At 51.9% G+C, this 24,045-nt stretch overlaps 3 protein-coding genes and 1 long non-coding RNA gene across 7 annotated transcripts in view; 3 read left to right on the forward strand and 1 right to left on the reverse strand.

The window, feature by feature from the left end:
• The window catches only part of SCAF4 (SR-related CTD associated factor 4), a 38,611-nt gene extending 31,484 nt beyond the window's left edge, over window positions 1-7,127 (forward strand). For all 4 annotated transcript variants that reach the window (XM_086883680.1, XM_086883678.1, XM_086883679.1 and 1 more), the window contains 3 exons: window positions 100-180; window positions 263-451; window positions 5,959-7,127. In XM_086883680.1, the coding sequence (XP_086739806.1) occupies window positions 100-180; window positions 263-451; window positions 5,959-6,800 (1,112 nt within the window). In that variant the 3' untranslated portion in view covers window positions 6,801-7,127. The remainder of the gene's footprint in view (window positions 1-99; window positions 181-262; window positions 452-5,958) is intronic.
• A 2,011-nt stretch (window positions 7,128-9,138) lies between these two features.
• On the reverse strand, window positions 9,139-12,269 carry SOD1 (superoxide dismutase 1). Its single transcript, XM_086883682.1, has 5 exons — window positions 12,145-12,269; window positions 11,618-11,711; window positions 11,153-11,222; window positions 9,723-9,837; window positions 9,139-9,415 (listed from the first exon to the last, which is right to left on the reverse strand). The coding sequence occupies exons 1-5, from the start codon at window positions 12,217-12,219 to the stop codon at window positions 9,305-9,307; spliced, it is 465 nt and encodes a 154-aa protein (XP_086739808.1). The 5' UTR covers window positions 12,220-12,269; the 3' UTR covers window positions 9,139-9,304.
• Window positions 12,270-12,921: 652 nt separating this feature from the next.
• LOC147654472 (uncharacterized) lies at window positions 12,922-22,626 on the forward strand. The gene is made up of 2 exons (XR_015285263.1): window positions 12,922-13,579; window positions 19,415-22,626. It is a non-coding gene; the product is annotated as an uncharacterized LOC147654472 (long non-coding RNA).
• Window positions 22,627-23,206: 580 nt separating this feature from the next.
• TIAM1 (TIAM Rac1 associated GEF 1) overlaps window positions 23,207-24,045 on the forward strand; it is a 152,105-nt gene continuing 151,266 nt past the window's right edge. The window contains exon 1 of the mRNA XM_086883683.1: window positions 23,207-23,348. The gene's annotated coding sequence lies outside the window, so the exon portion shown is untranslated. The remainder of the gene's footprint in view (window positions 23,349-24,045) is intronic.

Genomic DNA, 24,045 nt, shown 5'->3' on the forward strand with positions numbered 1-24,045 from the left:
TGGGGTGCGCCTGCCTGAGCCCTGCTGGGCCCAGAGCTGCACTGGCTGCACGGGGGGTCTGCCAGGGGGGCACTCAGGGCTCTCCTCTGCTTCTTGTAGGGTTCCTTCCTCCTGGGCCACCACCTCCCATAACTCCTCCGGTCTCTGTCCCGCACACTCCGGCAGTGAACATCCCAAACTGTAAGTGTTGGGCCCTGTGGAAGGCAGGGATCCTGCAGGAATTGCTGGCTGGTGTTGAATGTGTCCTTGCCTTGTTCTTCAGCTACAGCAACTGGTGGGAATGAGGACGCTACAAAGGAGTCGTCAGTAGGAAATCCCATCCCAACAGTAGTTTCTGGAGGCAGAGGGAATGCTGAAAGTACTGACACTTCCAAAATCTATGGCACTATTCCACCTCCTGTAGCACCTACCAGTGTCCCTGCTCCCGTCACCCAGGCTGTTCCACTCCTTGGTAAGTTCCTCCTCCGTAAGTTCTGCACTTCATTGTTCCCTACATTTCAAATAGTGTTTTGATTTGGCTACTGACTTACAGTCCAGGGGAAAGGAAGCAAATTTTTGGAATTTCTGTCCTACTGTTAGCTTTGAAATCAATTTTAGAGACTTAGTTTTGCACAGAAGAAACAGTCAATATTTTTTACTGTTGAAGATCTGTTTTCTGAGGAAACAAAGCCATGATGTGTAAGTTACAAACTCAAATGCTGTCCACTTCCAGCAAGTGAAGGTTTATACAGTGTAGAAAAGGAACATACAGCAACACATGTGTATGACATAGGAACCAGATTTGAGACTCAACTATATTTAAAATTAACGTGCAGAGAAACTGTTTTTAGTGTATTTTTGAAATCTCTGAGGATGGGATACATTCTTTTAATAGAACAGAAAACCAAAAGCTTTTATTCAGCCCTGCTGAATAAAACCTGGACAGGTTTTGAAACCTTTGTAAGAAGATATTTAAATACTACTAAATTTTTTTTTACTTATTAAACCCAGAGTAATGGGAGTACGTTGCATTAATTACTTTTCCTAATAAGATACAAACTTGGTCAGATTTTAAAAGGGAGTGTGAACTGTTACAGAGCTCTGCTAAATGCTTATTTTATGATGGTCTTCGATGGGCCAGTGTCAAGAATTTACTCGAGACTTGTTCCCTACAAACTTTAGTGAGGTTACTGCATTTATGGGATTTTAGGCCTCTACATGAGCGCCTAAGGAATGAATGAATGAATGAATGAATGAATGAATGAATGAAAAAGCTTATTTTGTGTTAGTGAGTTTCTGCCCAGAATTTTCAGTGAACATTGGAGAAAATCAGATTTGTCTCCCTGAGAGCTCACTGCTCTATTGAATGTGAGGGCTAAATTTTCCATCTAATTTAGATTACTAATTTAAGTCAGTCATTTCTATGACTAATGATTTATGGATCCTTCATGTTGAAAGCTTGACAGGAGACCCTTTCAGAACAGAGAAAAGCTTAAGAAGCTCTGTGGTGACACCATGGAGTCAGGGAATTTTGTTAGGAATTTCAGAAATTCACACCTTCCTGCTGAACGACACTTTCTGTAAAGGTAGCACGGAGTTTTGGAGTTTCACTGTCTTGGACAGCATAACCTGCACTTCATATTCCAGGCCTTTGGAATGTGTGAGGCTCCTCTGCACTTTGCTGTATCTCTGCACACATAACAAAAAGGTTATACAAAATAAAGACTGAACTAAGTCAGGCACTCAGATCAGTTCCTTGGACAGCAGCTGCTTTTTATTCTTAAAAATCCAAGAAAGCTGAATTTGAGAAACCTGGAAATCAGTAACTTGCCTTTGCTTTTGTTAACTCGTTTCCTGAGTGGCTGAGGCAGATCAAGTTCTCTGTGTGGTCAGAGTGAGTTCTGTCAGTGAGGGGAGGGTTTAGAGCTCACAGAGCAGTCCTGGAGTAATGGCTGAGATCTGTGTGCTTGATGAAGCTGTAGCACTTAATGTTGGGGAGTGTCTAATTTCAAGAAGTTATTTATAATTAAAGAGTTATGTAAAACCCATCCTGGAGTTGCAGGGCACTGTTCAGTCTGAAAACAGAGACAGAAAAACCAGAAGAAACAGATGATAATATTTTATGTGATTAAAAATAAAAGGTTAATATCAGTTGTCCTGGCTTTTTAAAACCTCTCAGCACAAATTACACTCTTCCTAAAAGCACTTGGAGTCACTCTTGCATTGAGAGTAGCCCTGCATGTGGGAGGCTAGAGAGTGTCCTGGGAAAGGATGAGGAAATGCTCTCCAGGTACTTGGGCAGGATGGGAGAGCTCCTGCAGCAGGCTGGACTCAAGGGATGAAGATTGCTGGGAAGAGGCTGTGGGAGAGATCCAAGATTTTGGTTTGGGAGCACTTCTGTAATCCCTACCAAACACAGGAGCTCTTGGATTCAGTTTTTCTGTGGAAGGCATGTTACGAAGTAATTCTAAAGGGATTATTGTAACTTTTCATACCCTTTCATAAGTTCTCTCTCAACTCCACCGATTTCCTTTGTGCCTCCACTGTAATTCCTTCATCCCTTCCAACCAGGACGTGGTTGTGTTTTAGAGGAGTGATGTCTCTTCGACTTTGGGTCTGGAGTTTTGTGCTTTTGTCTAAAGCCCACCCTCAGGTTATTGGGATTCAGTTGTGCCGTTGACCTCACTCTCTGCTGTTACACCTTGTTGTTCATGGGAACAGGACGTGGGATGGCTCAGTGAGCATGTGCTCAGGGAATTTGAAATGATCTGTAGAGAGGGGATTTGCAGGCTCCTGTGACATGTGCCTGCTGCAGGAAATGACAGCCTTTAAATCCCCTAGGATTGGTCCACGTGTTCCCAGCATTGAGCAAATGCTGCAGCTTGGGCCAGTAATAGACTGCAGATTCTGTGTTTGGAATACTCAGATTCTGTGATCTCTTGCCCTGATGAAATACACCCTATTGCAGTTGTAGGTCCTGATCTAGTGCTCTTTTTACCCAAATTCTTACAAGGATCATAACATGTAATCAAAGCTAAGTTATTCTGGAGATCACATCAATCACTTCCTGGTGGTGCAAGCTCAGTTACTACTCTTTGCTGATGGTTTGTTCTGAAGTGATTTTTGTAATCTGCATTAAATCATAAAACACAAATACAGCATTCTCTGAGCCCCTCATAGTGTGACTGTCTCAAAATGTTGGGATTTTTGGCAAGATTTTTCAGCTGTGACTCCATATTTAGGCCCTTTAGTTCAGGCTTTCTTTACAGTCTTGCTCTGCAAGATTCTGCATCAAACTCCAGCAAAAACCTACCAGACTTACTACATGGTCCCTCTCTCAAGAATTCCCTGGCAGTATTTAATGTTGTAGCTGTAAGATGCCACATTCCCCACTGGAGAACATGCTGAATGCTGGAGAACAGCAGCTTCAAAGTGGAGTGAAAACCTGCTGCTGTTGTGCTGCATCTGTGAGTTTTTGGCTTGTTTTGTGTGTTTCCATGGGGTTTGTGTGCTGGGACAGACAGAAACCACACAGCTCCACGTGCTGGGAAGTGATTTAAGGGCTTGAGAGTTACTAGAACCACTTAGTGAGCAGAGTTTGTGTAAGAGTAAATCAGGTGTGTCAGCACTGGTAACATGGGAATTATCCCAAGGGAATGTAGGCTTTGTCCAGCTGGGAGAGATGGTCAGATCTGGGTCACAGGGACATGGAAATCTGGCTTCATACCTCATTTATCAAAGCAGCAAGGATGGCTCCTGTGCCCTCTCTGGACAGAAGATACTTCAGGCCAGCCTGAGCACTCCTACTTGTTGTAGGAGTCAAATGATGAAACTTGGGCCAGTTTGGTGGGTGATGGTTGCTCCTCTGAAACCAATAAAGTGTGTTGGGAAGGCAAGGTGTGGTTTTGCACATTGGGACAGAGGAGCGGGTGTCAGGTGTGAGGGAACTGGCTCCAGTAGGACAAGATGGGTCAGGAAATCACCTCAGGGTTTCTCTCGGAGCTCAGGGAGTTCATACCCAGTTCAAGAAACTGCTTGAATGTCAGGTACTTACTAAACCAGAAGAGGACTTCAACTTGGCCCAGACATGGTGTGTGTGTCTGTACCATGAATTTCCCTGAGCATTTTCAGTAAAGTGGAATGTGTTTCTGGACAGCTCTTCAGGTTTTTAGTCGGTGCCTGATTTGTCAGCAGAGTGAGGAAACTCCAGTAGTTCTACAGTTGCTTTAGCCTCAGCATTGAAGGCAGTTGATATTTAAAATAAATTGAAAATCAAAAGTGTGCAGCTCTCTCGCCAATGCAGTGCAGAATGGAGTTCCAGGTACCATTATGTTGCTTCAGTGCTGCCGTTTGAGTAGAAATAAGGTTGAGAAATTAAATGTGAAACTTCCCTCCCTCACCTCATGTTCATGCTCTTGTAACTCACATCTGCTCTGCTGCTTCTAAGCAGAAGCATAGGCTGAACTTCAGCTCTTCAGTTCTGTTATTCTATTCTGCCTTGTTTTAATCTTCTGAGGAAGATTAAAAGATATTTTTACCAACGAGAGTATCTCCAAACGTCAGAATTTCTGAGAGACATCATTACCTGTGAGTCTGTCTTGTCAGATCTGTAGTTCTGTCACAGGAGCAGTTTAAACTGGGTGATTCAGACCTGGTTATTGACCAGGAGAGGGGAGGGCTCTGCATTTTAGAGAAAGGGAAAAACGCAGAAAAAGAATGCTGTTGGTACCGGAGCATTTCTCTGCAAGAGTGTGACCTGTGGAGCAGTGTCTGACTGCTTGGAGGGGAAGGGGAGAGGGTATCATGGACTTCAAGCTGTCACAAGAGTCTTCGCACTGGCAAAATACAGCTTCCTTCCAATATGAACTTAAAGAGCACTGAGGTGAAAAGGTGCAAAGGTTCCTGTCAGAGATGTCCCTCAAAGGCACTGGTGTGGTGAGAGGGCAGCTCAGGAGGCTCAGGTCTGTCTGGGGCCAGGTGCCGGGGAAGGGAGCGCTGAACACGCAGCTGAAGGTGGGGAGCTGCACCCACGTGCACCTGTCACTGCTGACACCAATTCCAGCATCACTTTCCACAGTGCTCCATTCTGCCTCTGCCCAGGCGGGGGCTGGGTTTCTAGGGCAGCAGGAGCAGATGGAGCAGTGTGAGGGCTCTGGGAACACAGGACAATGCTCCTGCTTCAGACTGAGGAGTCACCTGCCCGGCGGTGGGAAGGCCCCAGCTGCAGCTCAGGGTTCCTCCTTCCTTCTGGCTCGTTGTGTTGTTGCCTGGGAGCTTTGGGCTGAGCTTGAGAGGGAGTTTTTTTCCTCCTTTGAAGAGCTTAGGAATAAAACTGGAAAATAGTTGGTGCTGAATTTGTGCTGTAAAGGATGAAACACTATTACAGAAAAAATCAGGAATGATGTGTTGCATTTCCTTTTAGTTTACATTGCAAGGTTTATTCTACTGAAATGAATCTTTGGTGTGTGTCCCTTTTCCCTGGAATGGCAAGCAGAGCTGTGCTCCAGCTGTATTCCAGCCTCATCTCTGCTGCCTGTGTGCTTGAGCCTCTTGCTGATGCTGTGCAGCTCTGGGGTGTTCAGCTGCTGTTGGTAGCAGGGGGAAATGTTTGAATCCGACTGGGGGAGTGAGGTGTCTTCACCTGGAAGCACAACACCAGGAAGGGGCTTTGGCTGCAGCCAGATGAGGAAGCGTGGGGCTGAGCCCTGACCTGCACAAGGGCAGAGGCTCTCGCCTAAGGAATCCTCTGGGAAGAGAGAGATTAGTCGCTGCCCTGGGCACAGTCATCGCTGCCAGCAGCACACAGCGCGGCGCTGGCAGCCGCTGCTGCCCGGGCAGTGCGCGGAGAGCCCAGGGAGCTCCGCTCCGGGTTCTGGGGTGCTCTTTTCCCGGGCTAAGCGCAGGTTGGGTTTGAAGTCACGGAAACGCTCCGCGTCCCGTCCTGCCCGGCTCTGACTGTCGCTTGTGTGTTCCTTGCAGGCACCCAGGGCGTGGCGCCGCCGCCGCCCGCGCCCGTGGTGGGGCTGCAGACTCCGTCCACGGGGCTGCTGGGCGCGCGGCCCGGGCTGATCCCGCTGCAGCGCCCGCCGGGAATGCCGCCGCCGCCGCCGCTGCCGCGCTTCCCCATGATGCCCCCGCGCCACATGCCCCCGCACATGATGCACAGAGGGCCCCCGCCGGGCCCCGGCGGCTTCGGGATGCCTCCCCCGCACGGAATGAAAACGCCCTTCCCTCCGCCCGGCCACTTCGTGCGGCCCGGGGGCGGCCCGGGCGGCGGCGGGCCCGGCGGCGGGCCCGAGGAGAGCAGGGACGGGCGGCAGTTCCGGAACGACAGGCAGTTCACGCCCAGCAGAGACCAGGAGCGGTTCGGCAGGAGATCCTTCGGGAACCGGGTGGAGAACGACCGGGAGCGCTACGGCGGCCGCGACGACCGGGAGCACGAGCGGCCGGGCGGCCGCGACAGGCGAGACTGGGGACGCCGCAGCCCCGAGCGCGACAGGCACAGGGACTCGGAGGACAGGAACAGGCGCTCCAGCGGCCACCGAGACAGGGAGAGGGATTCCAGGGATCGGGAGTCTCGCAGAGACAAGGAAGAAACCCGCGGCAAGGAGAAGGCGGAGGTGACAGACAGGGCGGAAGGCGACAAAAACCACGAGCCCCACGGCAGCAAAACGGAGGGCGCGGAACTTGTTTCAGAACTCGCTGCGGGAGACGCTGAACCCGCGGGCGCCAAACCCGCGCCGGAGTCGGCGGCCGAGGCTACCTCATCCCTGGAACAGGCGGACAAGGACACGGGCTCCGCGGCCGAGGCGCCGCGCTAGGGCCGCTGCCCGGCGTGCAGTGTCGAGCTTTAGTTGTACAGTGCTGTAAATCCGCTTCCGCCCCTGCGCCCCCGACGCGGGGCACTGTGAGCAATTTGACTGCTTCCCTTCTATTTAAAATAGCCACAACATAACATAAAATACTGAAGAGATGATTAAAATATTACCCATTTTTGCTGTAACTTTTTTAAAGTTTTGACTTTAAAAAGTTTACGAATCAGAAGTAGAAGTGCTTTCTATTTTTTTTTTAATTTAAGAAAAGGTAACGGTGAAAGCTCCTCAAAACAATAGGGATGTGTTTTTAATAAACTCTATTTTCGTAACAAACTTTTAACGTGTGCTATTCTTCCTACGCTGCACTGAAGTGGAAAAGGAGTGTTCAGCAGCCTAAAGTTGGAACTGTTGATGCTGTGCCGGAGTCTAAATTAGACTGGTTTGGTTCTGTTTGTTAAAGGAAATCCATCTATCTGTTTGTGTAGCGATTCACAGAAGCAAATTTTTATTTGTAACAGTCCTCTGGAATTTTAGATTGCTGCATTTTAATGAGCTACTTGACCACCCCAGGTAAAAGTTAGTTTTAAGATGTTAATTGCAGAGTTAACTGTTTTAGTGTTTGCAATGCAATCCATTCTTTGCTTTATTTTTTTTTTTCCCCCTCCCAACTGGTTCTGTGGTTCCTGCTGCCCTTAATTTGCCTTTTCTTGAGAAGTGACACCTTCAGGCACCGTCGGGGCCGCTCCGATGTCACACAGCGTGTGCTGGGCTGCACGGCACCCGCTCCCCGGCTTTTGTACTTGGGAGGCACCAAAATCGCAGCCTGGCTCTGGAGGCGGGGCTGGGACAAGCACTGGGCCCCTCCTCGGCGGAGATGGGGCTGCTCCTGCGGGAACGCCAGGCCCTCCTCAGCCTGCCAGAGGTAGGTTGTGCCCCCCTGGGCTGGGGACAGAGGGCAGCTCCTGGTGTTCTGGGTGCTGTGCCACCTCCTCTCCACAGCACTTCCACGTTCTGTCAGCTGTGCCGAGGGCAGCTGCAGTTTCTCCATGGCCAATCCCTGGGCAGGGACACCTTGGGAAGTTCTGCCCACCCCACATGGCTCAGAGCTCCCATAACCCAGCAGCGCCGGGGCAAACCTGTATGAATCCTGTGCATAGTCAATGGGTTTTTTCTCCTTGCTATAGGTGTGTTCTACTTTTAAAGTTGGGGATTTTGCCCCAAGGAAAGGGCAGCTGCTTCCTTACATCAGTCCTTTTTCACAGCTGCCCTGCAGCAGAGGGAATTGTCTCTGTGGGAGGGAGAGGGTGGCAGAGCCACTGTGGAGCTCTGGACTGGGGAGAGGACATCTATTTTTATGTTCTTGCAATAGCAGAATAAAGAGAGAAAGAACCTGTTTACAGATTGTAGTGACCTCAACTTCCATGTGTTAAAACTTGTGTCCTCAGTGGTTGTTTCCTGCCAGGCCCCTGGGCCGTTCCCGTGTCCCACACATCGAGGATTGAGCCTTGGAAAAAGCTGCCCCAGCTCTGTAAGGAGGGAGGATTTGTTTCACTGAGAACACCTCCTTAAGGAGCAGGAGACAAGAACGAGACACAAGGCTGCCCTTGTTCACGCAAATCCCACCCCTATTCTCTGCCTCAGTAGGGACTTGAAAGCAGAGCCTGGAAAACTGGAGCAACTCCTTACCCCCTTCTGCAGCAGCAGCCCTCTGGACGAGGCACAGGGAGCTGAAGACTCACACAGTGCTCTGGCAGCAACAGGGAACGTAAGTTTGAAGTATTTTTACAGTATTCCTACTCTACTACCCAGTTCCCTTAGTAATGTGCCTCAGTGGAATGGGGTATGAATGAATGGTTCCATGAATATCCTGAAGTACAGAAGGAAGGAACACTGACACAAGTCCTCATTAAAACGACTCCTTTTCTCTGTTCAGAGAGACCCTGAAATGTGTCTCTCAAGGACACACTGGAACAGGATGGAGGCTGGCACAGACACACACTGGTCTCTCCTGGGATACTGCCTGCAACCTCTTGCCGATGGAATTTAACCATGCACATGCTGAAGCTCAGGTCCCCCTTGCCAACAGGGGCAGGTGTGGGGTGGTCCCCTGTTCACAGACAGCCAGACCCAGGTGTATCTGCCCACAACATTTATTACACGAGTTTGAAGCCTACAAATGCTGCTCCTGCCCCAGGAGGAAGCCCTGACACACCTGGGGGCTGCTGCTCTGCCAGAGCGCACGGGGCTCGTCCAGGGTCTGGGATGGGAGCACTACTCACATCTTCCCTCACAGCAGGGATGTGACAATGGTGACAGCAGGGGCGTGAGCAGAGACCACAGAGCCTTTCCATCAGGGGCATTTTAATTGAATGTACATCATACAAAACTCGGTCAGTCTCCAGCGTGTGAGTGCTGCGTGGGATGCAGAGGAGCGGGAGATTAATGACAAATCTTGAGCTTGCACGAGGAAGGGCAAGAGCAGCAATGGAGGAGCACTGCAGGTGCCACACTTAGCTCTTGGCAATGCCAATCACTCCGCAGGCCAGGCGGGGGCCTGCGTTTCCAGTCACTGTGCTCTCGTTATCTCCCCCTCTGCCCAGGTCATCCCGCTTCTCATGCACCTGCAAGAGAAGGGAAGGCACCTTAATTGATCCCACTGTGGATCCTGGCAGCAGCAGCAGCACCACCAGACTAATTACACGATGCCAAACTGGTATCCGTGCTAAAAACTTGTGACTGGAGCTGCCTCCAGCTCCAGAGGGGTTCAGGCACCCACAGCAGGAAGGGGCAGAGTCAGAGAGGGACATCTCTGGAAGGCTGGCAGGGAATTGGGGTTCATGGCAGTCAAGTGCCACACTGAAACACAGAGGGATGGCTGTAAACCCCCTCTCCCTGCTCAGGAGCTCCCCAAGGCCCCTGGCCACTCACCACCATGGTGCGGCCGATGATGCTGTGTGGTCCGGAGAGGGAAATGACGGAATCCTGGATCTCCACCTCGGCCACGCCTCCTTTGGCAGTCACATTGCCCAGGTCTCCCACGTGCCTGCACAAAAACACAGCAAACTCACAAAGTGGCCTGGACTGAGAGCTCTTCCAAGGGAAGCCTGTGAGTTTATGTCACAGCGTAACAAAGGCTCCCAAATCCAGTGGAACAACCTTTCCTGCACACCTGGTGCAACACTGCCGCTGTTCTCAGAGCTTTTGCTGTCCATGACAGCTCAGCTATTGCACAGGCAGCTACAGGCTTTTGGTTTAAGGAGGATTAGGAAAAGCAGTTTGTCAGACAGCAGGTCAAAGGCAATGCAGGAACTGCTCAGTTCCAGCCAGTGCCAGGATGATTATTCCAGTCTGGCATTGCCCCATCTCTTGGCATACAGATCTCCCACACAGCTTCTATCAGCACTGCATCTCTGCTAAGGCTTCCCTGGAAAACACAGCCTCCAGCAGTCCAATTTTCACAGGACTCCTGGTGTGCTGTGCCCTGCACACCTGCCCCAAGCACAGCATCCACTCAAAATGCAGCTGATTCTGTTCTATCAGGCTCCTCTGTCCAGATTCAGAACCTGGAATACTGACACATCCCTGCCTGGTGACTGGCTCAGCAGGCCCGGGGCTGACCACCAGCTTTTTACACAAATTCCTTATTTTTAACCAAGTCCTATAAAACTAGGTTAATGGCAGCTCTCCCCTGAGGAATTTGATTGATCTAAGCTTCCAGGAAGCTTCAGTCCAATTGTTTCTGTCCACTGATAAAAGCACATTCCACTTCTTGCACCCCTCCTAAGGGACTCCCCTGCCCACAGCCACACCAGGAGCAGGATCTGCCGAGGCTCCAGAAGCCACAACGTCCGTGCAATCCCAACCTTTAGCCCCGAGCAGCGGCTGCCAGGGCCCCGACACACGTTTCATGCTGTGTCATGCAGGAGCTGGCCCGCATCCAGCATCCAGCTCTGCCCGGCCTGAGGCTCAGGTGGGATTTACCAGCCACACGAGGAGCGCTCACAGACACCAACGTGAGCGTTCCCAGGCCGGTCCCTGTGCGAGGCCAGGCTGCCAGAGCCCTGCTCCTCTCCCACACCCCACTCCTCTGGCACCGAGGGAACCCGGCTGGGAGAGCTGCTCCCCGGGAAGAGCCAGGCCCCACATCCCACTGAGGTACAGATACCCAGCGCCAGCATCATGCCCTCGCTGTCCCCTCCTCCGAAGCCACGACAAGACCAGAAAACGCCCCCGGGAGAGTATTTCACACCACACTCAGCAAAACAAACCGCTGGAGGCAGCAAAGTACGGCTAAGTGACCTCGGGAACCCTGCAGGAATTAGCAGGGTTTTTCTGGCACGTCCGTGCCCTGGACTCACCTCTCGGCATCGCTGGGAGCCCCGTGCTTCTTCTGCTCTGGGTTGAAGTGGGGGCCAGCACTGGTGCAGCCTGGAACACAGCAGAGCGTCAGGCAGGATCCCAGGATAAACCTGCTGCTCCCAGCACGGCAAACAGCTCCTCTGGCGTGCCATGCCCTGCTAATCCCCTGCAGATAAATCACCTGCTACACACAAGTCCCAGGCTCAGCCCCAAGCTTTCTTATTTCATAACGCTGGGTTATTCAAGCGTTCAGGTGAGGTCTTGGTATGTCAGGTCTTGACCACCAGCCTCAACACGCTCAGCGTCTTATCCAGGAAGCAATTCCTCGGGAAGCGTCACTATTTCCTCACACAGATTTGCAGCCGTGAGAGCCCAGCTGCTGCTGCTGCCCCACCACGAGCAGCTCCCGAGAGCTGAGCCGGCGCTTTCCAGCCGTGACCCGCAGGCCCGGAGGGACATCTTACCATTGGTGTTGTCACCGAACTCATGGACGTGGAAGCCGTGCTCTCCATCGGCCAATCCAGTGATTTTCCCAGTGACTTTCACCGGTCCGGTACCCTTCAAAGGAGAGGATTTATCACCGCAAGGACTTTAGCATTACGCGGCTCCGTGTCACACCAAGGTGACACAAAGCACCGGGGGCCCCGCTATGAGCCCACGACAACACTGCCCAGAATGTCCGTGTTCCTTTAACGCTCCCGAACACGTTCCTCCCCCTGTTTTTTCACTAAACGCAGGAGTACCCGTTATCTGATGGGGCCTTCCAGAAAAGCCCCGTACTTTGACAGGGGAGCGCGGCTGCTCCCGCGGCCGCGGCCCCTCGGCCGACCACCAGGGACGGCGCAGCTCCCGAGGGCCGCGGCCATTTGGAACCGCAGAGCCCTCGAGCTGAGCCCGCCCCGCTGCCCACGGGGAGGAGGCTGGAGAGGGGGACCCAGGGCGCTTCGCGCCCGCCGAGGATGGGGTCTCAGCGGCCCGGCCGTGCCCTCACCTGCTGCTCGAAGTGGATGACGCCCTGCACAGCCCCCTCGCCTCGCATCACGCACACGGCCCGCGCCACCGCCATCTTGCTCCCGCCCCGCCCGCAGCGCTCGCGGACTGAGGGCACGCCCCGCTCTCGTTCTATATATAGGGCGGGCGCCGGCGCCGCGGCCAATGGCACTGCGCGGCGCGCGCGGCTCGGCCAATCGCAGCGCAGGAAAGGCGGGAGGGGCGGGGCTGAGGGCGGCGCGCGCGGTGCGGTGGAGGCGCCCCCTGGCGGCGGGAGGCGCATAACGGGCACCGGGAGCGGGAGCGGGACCAGGACCGGGAGGGATTCAGAGGGAGCGGGCAGGCCATGCTGCTCACGGCATCGCTCACGGCTGTGTCCTCGGCCGTGCCGCGGGGACGAGCGGCAGCGCTGTTTCCCTGCCCTGCGCTGGGGCGGGTGCTCCGCTCCCATCCGAAACCGGAATGCGGCTGTGGGGCTGCCCCTCTGCCCTGAGGGTGTTTGGAACTTAAATCACAATCACAGAAAGGTTTCAGAGTACCTGGGGCTTTGTGTAAACACGGAAAGGTTTGCGTTGGGAGGGACCTTAAACGCATCCAGATTCACCCATTCCATGGGCAGGGACACCTTCCACCATCCCAGGCTGCTCCAAGCCCCAGTGTCCAGCCTGGCCTTGGGCACTGCCAGGGATCCAGGGGCAGCCACAGCTGCCGGGGCCTGCCCACCCTCCCAGGGAGGAATTCCTTCCCGATATCCATTCTAAACGCACTCTGTCACTTTGAAGCCGCTCCTCCTCTGGACTCTCTGCAGCAGCTCCAGCTCCTTGTGCTGCTGGCCCCAGGGCTGGGGCAGCTCTGCAGGTGGGCTCACACCCCAGCTCAGGGGCAGAGGGGCACAATCTGCCCTTCTCTGCTGCCCACGGGGTTTTTTATTAATCTCTGTCTATGACTGAGGTATAAACGACTTAAAGCCCAGGCAGTTTTAAGTGGCAGTTTTGAGCCCTCATTAGGCCAGGGAAGGATGCAGAGGGGTTGTGCTTGTTCCACACACCAGACTCGCACAAAAGACCTGAGTCACAGCTCAGGTGATGTTACTGAAGCAGAGATTTGTTTGCTTGAGAACACCAAATCAGGTGAAAAAAACTTGATGCGCAGAAATACATGGAGATTGTTTGCCTGAGGGACACACTGGGATTTCGTAGTTTAACCCTGGAAAGATGCTGGGAAGAGAGCCAGCCGGAGCTTCCCATCTAGGAGGTGCCTTGGCAGCGTGAGATAAACTCCTTGGAGTGTCAGTCCTGATGTGCCTGGAGAGGAGCCTCAGTAACTTGTGAGAAAACAGGTCTGTGCTTGTGGCACAGCAGCAGCACCCTGAGCCTTGGTCCAGCAGGAGGAGAGGTTCCAGTGCCCTCGAGGTGGCCCTTCTTCCATTCACAGAGGTTCGTAACCTTTATTTAGATGGTACGGTCTCATTTTACTTCCCTTATCACTCTTCTCACCCTTTGTGGATCTTTTGTGCAGGGCTTTCTCTTATTTGAGTCTGACCTCCAAACCTGCCCTGATGTTTCCATCAGGTTTATTGTTTCCTCCCTGGAAGTGAGTTCCAAGATCTGCCCTTCTTGTGGCACAAACAGATGGATGAGAGGTGTCAGGTTTCTTTACAGGTGAAGTGAAAGAACCCCAAGTAATTTCAGAGACCGATGGGGTAAGTATTGGGTGTGAGGACTCCTGGGGTGCCCCAGCTGGGCAGAACTCTGCTGACAAAGCTGCCCTGCTCTGGGACGCCCCGGAGAGGTGGGGATTTCAAGGACTAACACAAGAATTCCTGCAGAAAGAGGTGAGTAATCCTACACAAGTCACAGCCTTGAGAGTGTTCTATATGAGCCTTTTCTTTCACAAGTACAATAGAAATACCAAAATATCAGTTACTGCTGTGCTCATTCACATCCAGAAGCCAGGGAAGCATTTTATGTAATGTTTTCTCCCCCACACTTATTTTTAACTTTTTCATTTTATTAAATCTCACCAGGAGGTGAGAAAATCCACCCACCTCCCAATGCAGCTGAACAGCACAAAAATCATCATTTGACCCTGTCACATCAAATGGTGATGTAATTATTTTGTTATTTGGAGTATCAGAGTCAGAGCAGAGAGGACAGAAGAGAAAGAGCAGCTTGATTCTCTCCTAATCCTGAACCAATTTAATGAGCGATGAAATAACTGCTGCGAGATGGAGGTTAACAGTCTAAACGTCATGGAGAAAAGTTAATTAACATTTCAGCAAAATGTGACAAAGTAACAAAAAATCCCCACCCTTAGGTGCTGCAAAATGGTGACCCAGAGCGAGGATAAAGCCCTTGAGGGTGCAATTTCTCTGGGATTTTATGCAAGTTTAAAACTAAGAGGGAATTTTGAGAGCTGTGTTTCCCGTGGCAACCATACATCTGGTGCAAATATATAGTTTCTCCTGCTTGGGATGGTTCTCTGGGAAAACCATGGAGCTGAACTAAGCCTGGAATGCCCATTTCACTGGGGGTTGTTGGAGCTGTGTCCCGAGCAAGCCGCTGGGTGTCATTAACACTTTCCCTTGGATTACACGTGGGGAATTCGCTGAGTTTATGCATGTGTGGCACTTCCAAGGTGAAACTGTGCTGTGGAAATTATTCTTTCACTACAAATTGGCGGCTCTCTAGGGGAAAGGCTGCTGCTGGGACGAGGGGAAGCGCTGCTGCTAACCAGAGTGTCCACGGAATTGACGCGGAACAGGCGAGATTAAAACCAACATTCACTCGCGGCTGGGCTGAGCAAATCTTTGTGCTGCCAGTGAAATATGAACCACAGAGGAGAGGTTGTGTAAATGTTGCTTAAGAACTTTGTACCCGCTGTGGTACAAAGCTTCAACCTGCCAGGGCTGCCCAAGGTCTGCCCACTGCTGTCATTGTGTGTAATATTCCTGCTATTCCTGCCAGTTCCCTTTCACCGAGTGCTTTAATTATCCCACACAGTACCAGGGCCTGGCCGTGTTTCCCCGTGGAAACAGCCTGACAGGCTGAAACTGGGACCACAAAGCCAGGAAAGCCAGGATGGATGAAAACAGGGATTTTCAGCATTTGCAGGACAATCTGCTGCGGGCTTTGTGGGAGCTGCTGCTGCTGTGGCACACAGGGATGAGCGCAACCAAACTGAAACTTAGCTGGAGTTTTAAATGGTTTTTAAGCTGTTAACTGGAGCATGGGAACATCCCTTCTGAAACTGGCCAAGGACAGAATATTGTCCAGAAAGCACAATCTGAAAAATGTTGTTGTTCCTTTTTTTTTTTTTTTTTAAATGAGAGTCTCTCAAAATGTTTATACACTCAGGAATGCTATTTTGGCCACTGAAAGGCACCTAAAGGAATGCAACCAAAACACTGTGTGTCTGTGTATAAATATAGAGATATATTTCTGGGATGTAGATTTCAAAATATCAACATGGATAAAAATGAACAAAGTCCAGAGAAACCCTGTACCTTGTCATGCTTTGTATAAAATATCTGGATAAGGATTTCATTCACAGTGATGAGAAAGAAAAGCTTGGTCTTAGATTTTATTGCTGGGGTTTTATTTGTGAAAATTCTTACAGTGGTAACTAAACAAAACAAAAAACTGCAAATCCCAGCCCACGTGAGCAGGTGCCACAGGTAAGATCCAGGGGGCTTCAGCTGGATTTATTTCAGGCACAGACTGCCCTGCACTCTCATTTTTGCCACATGCAGTTAAGTACTACAGCAGGTGTCAGGACACCCGAGGGTGAAGTGGCTCGGATTTAACTCAGTTGTGTTGGGTAATCCTCGAGATGCAAAGTACAAAACCACAGGGAAAATGCTAATTAATAACACAGTTAGAAAATAAATGCTACAACAGGGTAAACTACCCTGTTTCTGCAGGAAAGCAGGAAAGACAAACAGAATGTAACTGGCGGGTGTCCAGAATAACAAAACTGTGGTTTTATTTGGGGTTTTAAACACGTGGTTTCTTCTCTGGGAGCTCTGGATGGTTGGAAGTGGATGAGTTCCTTCATGAGCACCACGCTGGGTTTGTAGAGCAGTCAGTAAAACGAGGCTTTGGGGTGCTGCTGGTTTAATTCCAGCCATTAATAAGCGGGAACCCGGCTGGAAAATGCACCAGCCAGGTATTTTCATACAGTTTCCACAGCACTGTGGAGTGTTTATTCATTAATATTGATGTGCTCCACATCCGTGTGGAAGTTTTTCCGCAGTCTGCAGCCGTGCCAAAGGGCCGAAGGGCGCTGCAGGAGGCAGCCTGCAGACTTTGTACCCCCCGTGCCTGCCAGCAGCCACTGTTCCTGCGGGCTGGAACTCCTTCCCAAAATGTGCTCAGAGCACCTCTGTGTGTCTGCAAGGCCAGGGGCTGGGCTGGGACTGCTGGAGTTGGGGGCAGGAGCACAAGTTCCTGGGAACTACGCTGGGGTGTGTGGAGAGACTCCAAACCCTGCGTGAGGGCTCTGCCAGGGCCAGGCTGTGCTGCTGCTGCTCTGGAAAAGGCTGTGGCACCTCCAGAACCTGCGTCTGTGCCGAGCCACATCCAGGCCTGGCAGTCTGGGGGATGGCTGGAAGGCTCCTGACAGCCCCTGGCTGGCAGCCACCGTGTCACAACCAGGGAAGCGTCTGGCACTGCCAAGCTTGGCACTGCAGCTGGAGCAGGGCAGCTTATGGCACGCAGCTGCTGGAGAGCATTCCCTAATCCCGGCCTGCCGCCGTGATCCCAGCTAAGCCACGCTTTGGAGAGCAGGGATTTTCTGGCAGGGATCACTCTGCCATGCCGTGCTTAAGGCACGGCTCCAGGTGCAGTTCTGCCAGGAGGCCTGAGACGCTGAATTTGCTGCTTGGCACGGGCGGGTGGGTGCAGCCCTGCTCTGCCCACCAGGCATCTCTCCAGAACCAGATCCTCCTCACTGCAGCCTCCTGGCACCTTCCCTCCGTCCTGTGCCTGAGCCCGACCCCTCCTGCCTGCAGCCCCTGCCAGGGGGCTGTGGAGAGCCACAAGGTCCCCCCTGGGCGTGTACATTTTTGGGGATTACTTCAGAGACTGAGCTCTAGGGGACAGTTTCTACAGAAAACAGAGGTAGGAAAGGAAAATGTATTTAAGACAAGCCAGAAACAGCTTGTTGTTTCTTACGTTTTTTCAGGTTCAACGTGGGCTCTGATGGGGACAAAAAACCGCAGTGACAGAGACTGCAAACAGTGGGGGAAGAGTTTAGAGTTTAGTATTTGTTGCAGGCAGTTCGGGTTTATTAGCGCTGGTAAGTGTCAGGGAGTGCCACAGGATGGCGTCAGTGGTCCAGGTTTGTGGGATAGGCTCTCCCTTCCACAGCGCTTTTCCTTGGCAAAATACTGTTAAATTGGAAGTAACAACAAGAACAATAAAAAGTAAGATACCTTTATGAGTCAGGGGTCTGGGGAAGCAAAGGGAAGGAATGATGTAGGCTGATCAGCTCCACAAAAATAAATGTCCTTTTCCATCTAAGCTTGTAAATTTGGTACCGTGATGAATCTTGGACTGTGTGGCAACATAAACTTTGGAAAGAAAAAAACAACAACCTCCTTCCATGTCCCACAGGAACTGTGGAGAATAGCTCATAGTTTCATGGAAGAGAGAATCTGTCTTGCAAGGGTTGAAAATAACTAGTCTGGAAAAAGATCCGAAAGCTTTCACGTGGGTAGAAATGATTGCTCTAATTCCTCTGGGGACACAGAGCAGATCTTTATATGGCATCTAGCATAGACTGCGATAAAAACAAGGGGGACAAGGTGTTTGTGGGGGAAAAACCCCATCCATGAGCATGAAACCAATCTGTCTGGGGAAAAAGGATTTTAAAGTGAATGGCAGCACAGGTAGCAGGAGCACAAATGGCCCAGGTCTGCACTGTTGGTTTAATTTGCTTATTTGGAGGCAAGGCAGTGACCCCGTTGCTCACAGGCCCTGCAGAAGCAATGCTGCTGAGTGTGGCTCAAAAATACAGATAAACTGAAGGGCAGCTCACTGACCTGCTTCCCACCCCTGCCTCCCGCTCCTCCCTGCATCTCCTGCCTTCCTTCCCCACTCCACACCGATACACACATGGGAGAATGTGGTCTCTAACACCTCTGACTTGCTCTCCACCCTGCTATCTCCAAAGCTCTAGGATGCTGGGAAATGCTTCCCAGTGCCTCCCTCACTGGGAAAGGATGGCATTGGACAGACCATGCTATAACCCACTTCTGTATGGCTTTAATATTTTAAGTGAATTATTCAGAAACTGTACACAGGCACAGTCACCTTCCCCTAAGCAGCAGGTAATCAGGAAAACATTAATATTTGAGGAAGAAAAGCTCTGGGCTAATGGTTTAGCCAGGAAGGCTGGGGATTCTCTCTCCTGTGCCTTTCACAAGCAGCTGTGTGCCTCTGTACATCTCATGGGCATAGAGTCATGGAATTGTTTAGGTTGGAAAAGTCCCTTGAGCTCATGAAGCCCAACTGTTTTCCTGTGGGAGAACTATTTGATGTCTTTGCTGGTGACAAGGACAGTGGGACTGATGACACAGCTCTGTGCTGGAGTCACACAGCAGAGGGAAGGGATGGGGCACCCAGAGGGACCTGGATGGGCTGCAGAGGTGGCCCTGTGAGAACCTCGTGATGCTCAATAAAGCCAAGCTGCACCTGGGTCGGGGCAATGCCAAGGACAAACACAGGCTGGGAGAGAATGAACTTCCCACTGCCAGAGGGCAGGGATAGGGGGGATATTGGCAAGGAATTCCTCCCTGGGAGGGTGGGCAGGCCCTGGCACAGGGTGCCCAGAGCAGCTGTGGCTGCCCCTGGATCCCTTCAAGTGTCCAAGGCTGCGTTGGATGGGGCTTGGAGCCACCTGGGATGGTGGAAGGCGTCCCTGCCCATGGCAGGAGGTGGGACTGGATCAGCTTTAAGCCCCCTCCCAACCAGAACCATTCTGGGATTCTCTGAAATTAGCACTGACATTGAAAGCAAGACTTTAACATAATAAGCTGACAACAAACAGGATTGGAGGCCAAGTCTCTTGCCTGCCTCACGTGTGTCCTATGGGATGAGCAGCAGTACCCCTGGGAAAGCCACAGCTCTGCCATTATCCAGAGAACTCTGATTTCACAGACCACTTCACCTGCAGCGCCAGTGAACACAGATAACAGCATTTCTCCAAAGAGAGGCTGAGGTGGACAATAATTCATCAAATGCATTTCCCTCTTTTACATAATCCTACAGGCACATCATGAGGATGTGATCCCACTATTAGCCTCGCTGCAGCCTGACAGAAATACCAGCTGGAAATCACCTGGGAAGGCATTTTTGTGATTTTTAAAGCATGCAGAGAGAGCTTCTCCAAGGGACTCTGAGGGCTGATGGATATTTTGCACTTAGGGGAGCAGACTGTCCTCCCTAAAATTCATACTAAGCAGGAATACTTACTTTCTGTCTATGGAGTTGGCAACCAACCTGAGTCACTTACATAAATCCAGAAACCTTCATTATTACAGTGTCATTGCTGTTTTCAAAGACAAAAATAAGGCAACAGTTTGTGGGTTGTGGTGAACATCTGCAAGCTACAGGAAAATCTGGCAGGAAAGTAAATGTTGCACCAATACAGAACAAGACCTAATTCAAATCAGTTTGGATGGCCTGGTTTGTACTGGTCACAGTCTACCACTATTTTTCAAAGAACAGTTTCCACAATATATTTTTTATGACTTCTTTTTTCATCTTCCCACTTGAAATGTCCCCTGTGGTTCCTGTCTCTCAGGTACAGGTGTACACTGCTCTGGAGCAAGAGCATTCTTTCATGTGGAGGAAAAGTACCACAGCGTGCATTGCAAAGAGGAAAAACCTTTATTTACAAAATATAACAAGTGGAATGTCTGCAGTAGAGACAGAACTTTGCTTCTGAGCTTTCCTCCTCCATACAGATTCTTCCACAAGGAATGCTGTGCCGTGTTTCCAATCATGGAATTGCCGCCCTTGCAGTTAAGTTTTACTCTGTTCATTGAGAGTCACCAAATTGTTTCTTTCTGTCGGGGCTACTCCTGTGTGCCCCTGTCAGAAACAACTCTCTTTTGTGCAGCTCAATCATCCATAAACTCAAGATTTTCCTAGGAAAGTGTTTTACTCCTGCTACATTCCCTGAAAACAAGGTTTGCTGATGTTGGGCAATTGATGAGTAGCTGGGGGAATTTTCAGCTCAGGCCCATCTTCTGCTTCCTTTGAAAACATTTCAGAGGAAACCAAACTTTGGATGCACACAGACAGAAATAGCAGCTCCCGAATTAGCAGTGAGTAGGTGGAGGGGAACAGCCAGCACACGGGCTTGGCACAACAGCCTGGCTTTGCAAATGAAGAGATGGGGCTTGACGTGCAGAGTAACTGGAACTGTCAGATACTAATGAATCCCAGCCATTACACACCGGTAAATCTCAAAGGAGGTGGGATTAGTTAAAGATGTGCCCATAGGAGCTGGCACAAGCTGCAGGTCTGCAGGGCTGTGGGATCCGTGTGTGGGGCTGGAGTGGGGAAGGGGGACAGTACTGGGGGACACACGGCTCTGCTGCCCTTGTCTGCTGTGCACCAGGGCATGAAACAGCTGTGCCTGCAGCAGCTTCAGCCTCTGGGCCCTCCTCCCACTGTTCCTTTGACATTCTCCCAGGACTGGAGCCCCTCTGCTCTGGAGCCAGGCTGGGAGAGCTGGGGGTGCTCACCTGGAGAGGAGAAGGCTCCAGGGAGAGCTCAGAGCCCCTTGCAGGGCCTGAAGGGGCTCCAGGAGAGCTGGAGAGGGACTGGGGACAAGGCCTGGAGGGACAGGACACAGGGAATGGCTTCCCACTGCCAGAGGGCAGCACTGGGTGGGATCTTAGGAATATCCCTGGCTGTGAGGGTGGAGATGCCCTGGCACACCTGAAATCAAAGTCAGGAAAGGACCTGTGTTTAATGCTGCCGATTAAATGCTCTGCCTAAAGTGCTTGGTGTGGTAATACCATTTAAAACCTGCCATTAATTAGTCAACGGCTTAATGAAGAAAACTGACATTTAATATTTGGACTTGATTCGCAAGCAACACGTGATTAATGATATCTGAGATTTTGTATTTGATTTTTAAAGGCAGAACAAATACACAGTATTAGAAAATAAATATTCTTTATTAGATACACATTGGGTTGGGTTGGATTTCCCCACTCTGACTTTCAAAGGTGTTGGGGAGGTGCTCCCAGTTTTTTTGTGTTGAAAAACTGTCAGTTCAGACACAGCTCATGTTTATTTATTATGCATTATGAAATGTGCTTCTCCAGGCTGGAGCTGAGGCTTAACAAAATCCAAGTGCTTGCAGCACCCGGGTGCTCTCTTCAGGCTGAGCCGGGTCCTGCTGAGGGGAGGCTGCGTGTGATGCAAACAAAGGCATTGGTGTTCACTGGCTACAAGTTACACAGTTCTCTTATTAATTAGTGTTCTGTCCTCTGATGGTTAATGATTCTCTCGCTTCTGCTGCTCATTCCCATGCTCGGTGTTACTCTTCTTTTGGGTCGGTGGGGTTTTGGGGTGGAGGTCACGATCTGCCCTCCTGGAATTCCCTTTTTCCCCAGTGGGAGCTCGTTCTGCACAGTTACTTTTATTAGTTTCTTCCTTATCTTGGGGGTTCTGCCAAATGTCCTTGTGGCCTGTAAATCCTGCATTCCTCGTGTTCGCTATCAGAGGCACATCCTTCTTTCCAAGCTCTGCTCACCTCCCCTAGGTCTGACATCATGGAAACGTGTCCAGTCCTACATCTTAGCACGTAATTTGTTTTTCTAACACCTGGATATCACCTAGAGCTTGTTGGCTGCTCTCTGTTTCTGGGGCTGTATCTCCTTTCTAGCTGATTAGGCTTGAAAGTGTAAAAGATCAAGCATCACAGAACATCCTGTCTAAGGGACTTCTGGTGTATTCCACATTTTGGGACAGAGGCAGAGATGGGGAAAGCTCAGCACCGGTCCTGGGGGCTTTGAAGGGGTCAGGAGCCAGGGAGGAGAGGAATGCCCCACTGCAGTGTGAGAAATGATAGAGCTCTATGATTTTAGTTAATGGTTTTAATTAACTTTCAAATTAATTGTTTTAATTTATCATAACTAATATACATATTAATTATCGTGTGCTACTCTTAGATTAATCTTAGCTAGCATTTAGCAAAGTTGTCATAAGCTACTTTTATGGGAACACAGCTGGGGAGAATGACTGAAATTTTAACTTTTGATAAACTAACTCTGCTGTGCTCCAATGAACAGAGCCTGGGAGAGGAAGATGGATTGGTGTGGTTGGACATCTGGAACGCAGAATTTATGGACCACAAGGACATTTTGTAGAAAGCAGAAGGTAAAGGAGAGACTGAAGAAAGAGTCAGTAGATGTATTGGAAAGGCCCTGCTGGAGGAAATAAAGACTAAAAATATGGACTAATTAACATGAAGTGAGCAATCAATAACCAGTAGGATAGAATACTAATTAACGAAAGCGACCGGTATAATTTCGAAATGCCTTTATTTGATGAAACGTATGAATAGGCGCAAAAGTTCTGTACGCGTGTGTGTGTGGAGGCTGGAATTCTCCCCTACAGCCAGCCATGCATACGCCCCCTGACCAACACCAAAGTAACGCCCGACTCGCTGGAGCTCAAAAGACGGCGGTGAGAGGGCTTCATTCATCCCGGACGATCTCGGAGGATTTGGTAACAGCGTGAGGCAGCGCGGTGGCAGCGGGGGGAGTGGAGAGCCGTGCGGTTCCGGGGCTCTGGGGCCGTGAGGGGCCGTGAGGGGCCGTGAGGGGCCGTGAGGGGCCGTGAGGGGCCGCGCAGTCCCGCGCGCACCCCTCGCGCCGGCCGGCTCGGCGGCCCCGCCCCTCCCGCCCGCGCCCATTGTCACGCACGGGGCTCGGCGACTCCAAACGCGGTGATTGACGTGCGGCGCGGCCAATGGGCGGCGCCCCCCGCGGCTGGCGGTGTGGCAGCGGCGCCTATTGGCGGCGGCGCGCGCTGAGCCGCGGGCGCCCGGCGGGCACCGGGAGCGGCTCCCGGGGCGGGCGGCGACCCCCGGCCAGCGACCGGCCCGCGGCCACCGCCTCCCGCCGGTCGGCACCCGGTACCGGCCGCCGGCCACCCACCGCCCGCACCCGGCGCCCTGCAGGTGAGTGCCCGTCCGGTCGCGTCCCCGCATCGCCGCGCACGCCGGAGCGCCCCGCGCCGGGGCATGGCGGGCATCCCCATGCCCGCTCCGCCGCCGCTCCGCTCGGCGGGCGCGGGGGGCGTGCGGCCGGTCCCGAGCCGGCCCTGCCGCAGCCTCCGGGAGCGCCGGGGCCGCGCTGGAAATGTCGGCGCGGGACCCCCGCGGCCGGCGCTGGCCCGAGCCCCGTGCCTGCCCCGCCGGTGAAGCCGCGGGAGAGCGGCCCGGGGCGCTGGGGCGCGCACAGGTGAGCGCTGCCGGGCAGGTGAGGTGCCCGCCCCGGCCGCAGGGTCACCGGAGGCAGGCTCAGCCCGGAGTTACGGCTCCCGAGGGATGCTCGCAGCCCGGGGATCCATGGGAAGCGCTGCCCTGGCAGGAGGTGCGGGCTCCCGAGGGATGCTCGCAGCCCTGGGGTCCACGGGGAGCACTGGCACAAACGCGGTGCCGATGGAATTGCGGGAAGGAGTGCGTATTTCCAGCGCTGCCACGTTGGGTTGGGAAGCGCTGGGAGAAACTGACATGTTGTTCCTCATCAATGGTCCTTCCTTCCCGCTCCATCGGGGCATCCGGAGGACTGGGATAACGGAAAGTGACCGGGGCTAGGGAGTAGGTAGCAGTCGGGAGCTGTTAATAATTTTGAAATTCTGACTAAAAAAATGTG

Source organism: Cyanistes caeruleus, chromosome 3 (assembly GCF_971803275.1).
Source record: "Cyanistes caeruleus chromosome 3, bCyaCae1.hap1.1, whole genome shotgun sequence".
NCBI lineage: Eukaryota > Metazoa > Chordata > Aves > Passeriformes > Paridae > Cyanistes > Cyanistes caeruleus.

Bases quoted from the DNA above. Each gene is read 5' to 3' on its own strand.
- SOD1 (XM_086883682.1), bottom strand. From the start codon at position 12,219: ATGGCGGTGGCGCGGGCCGTGTGCGTGATGCGAGGCGAGGGGGCTGTG. The intron at 11,712-12,144 runs GTGAGGGCACGG...TCTCCTTTGAAG, and splicing joins TCATCCACTTCGAGCAGCAG to GGTACCGGACCGGTGAAAGT. The intron at 11,223-11,617 runs GTAAGATGTCCC...GCTGTGTTCCAG, and splicing joins GTTCGGTGACAACACCAATG to GCTGCACCAGTGCTGGCCCC.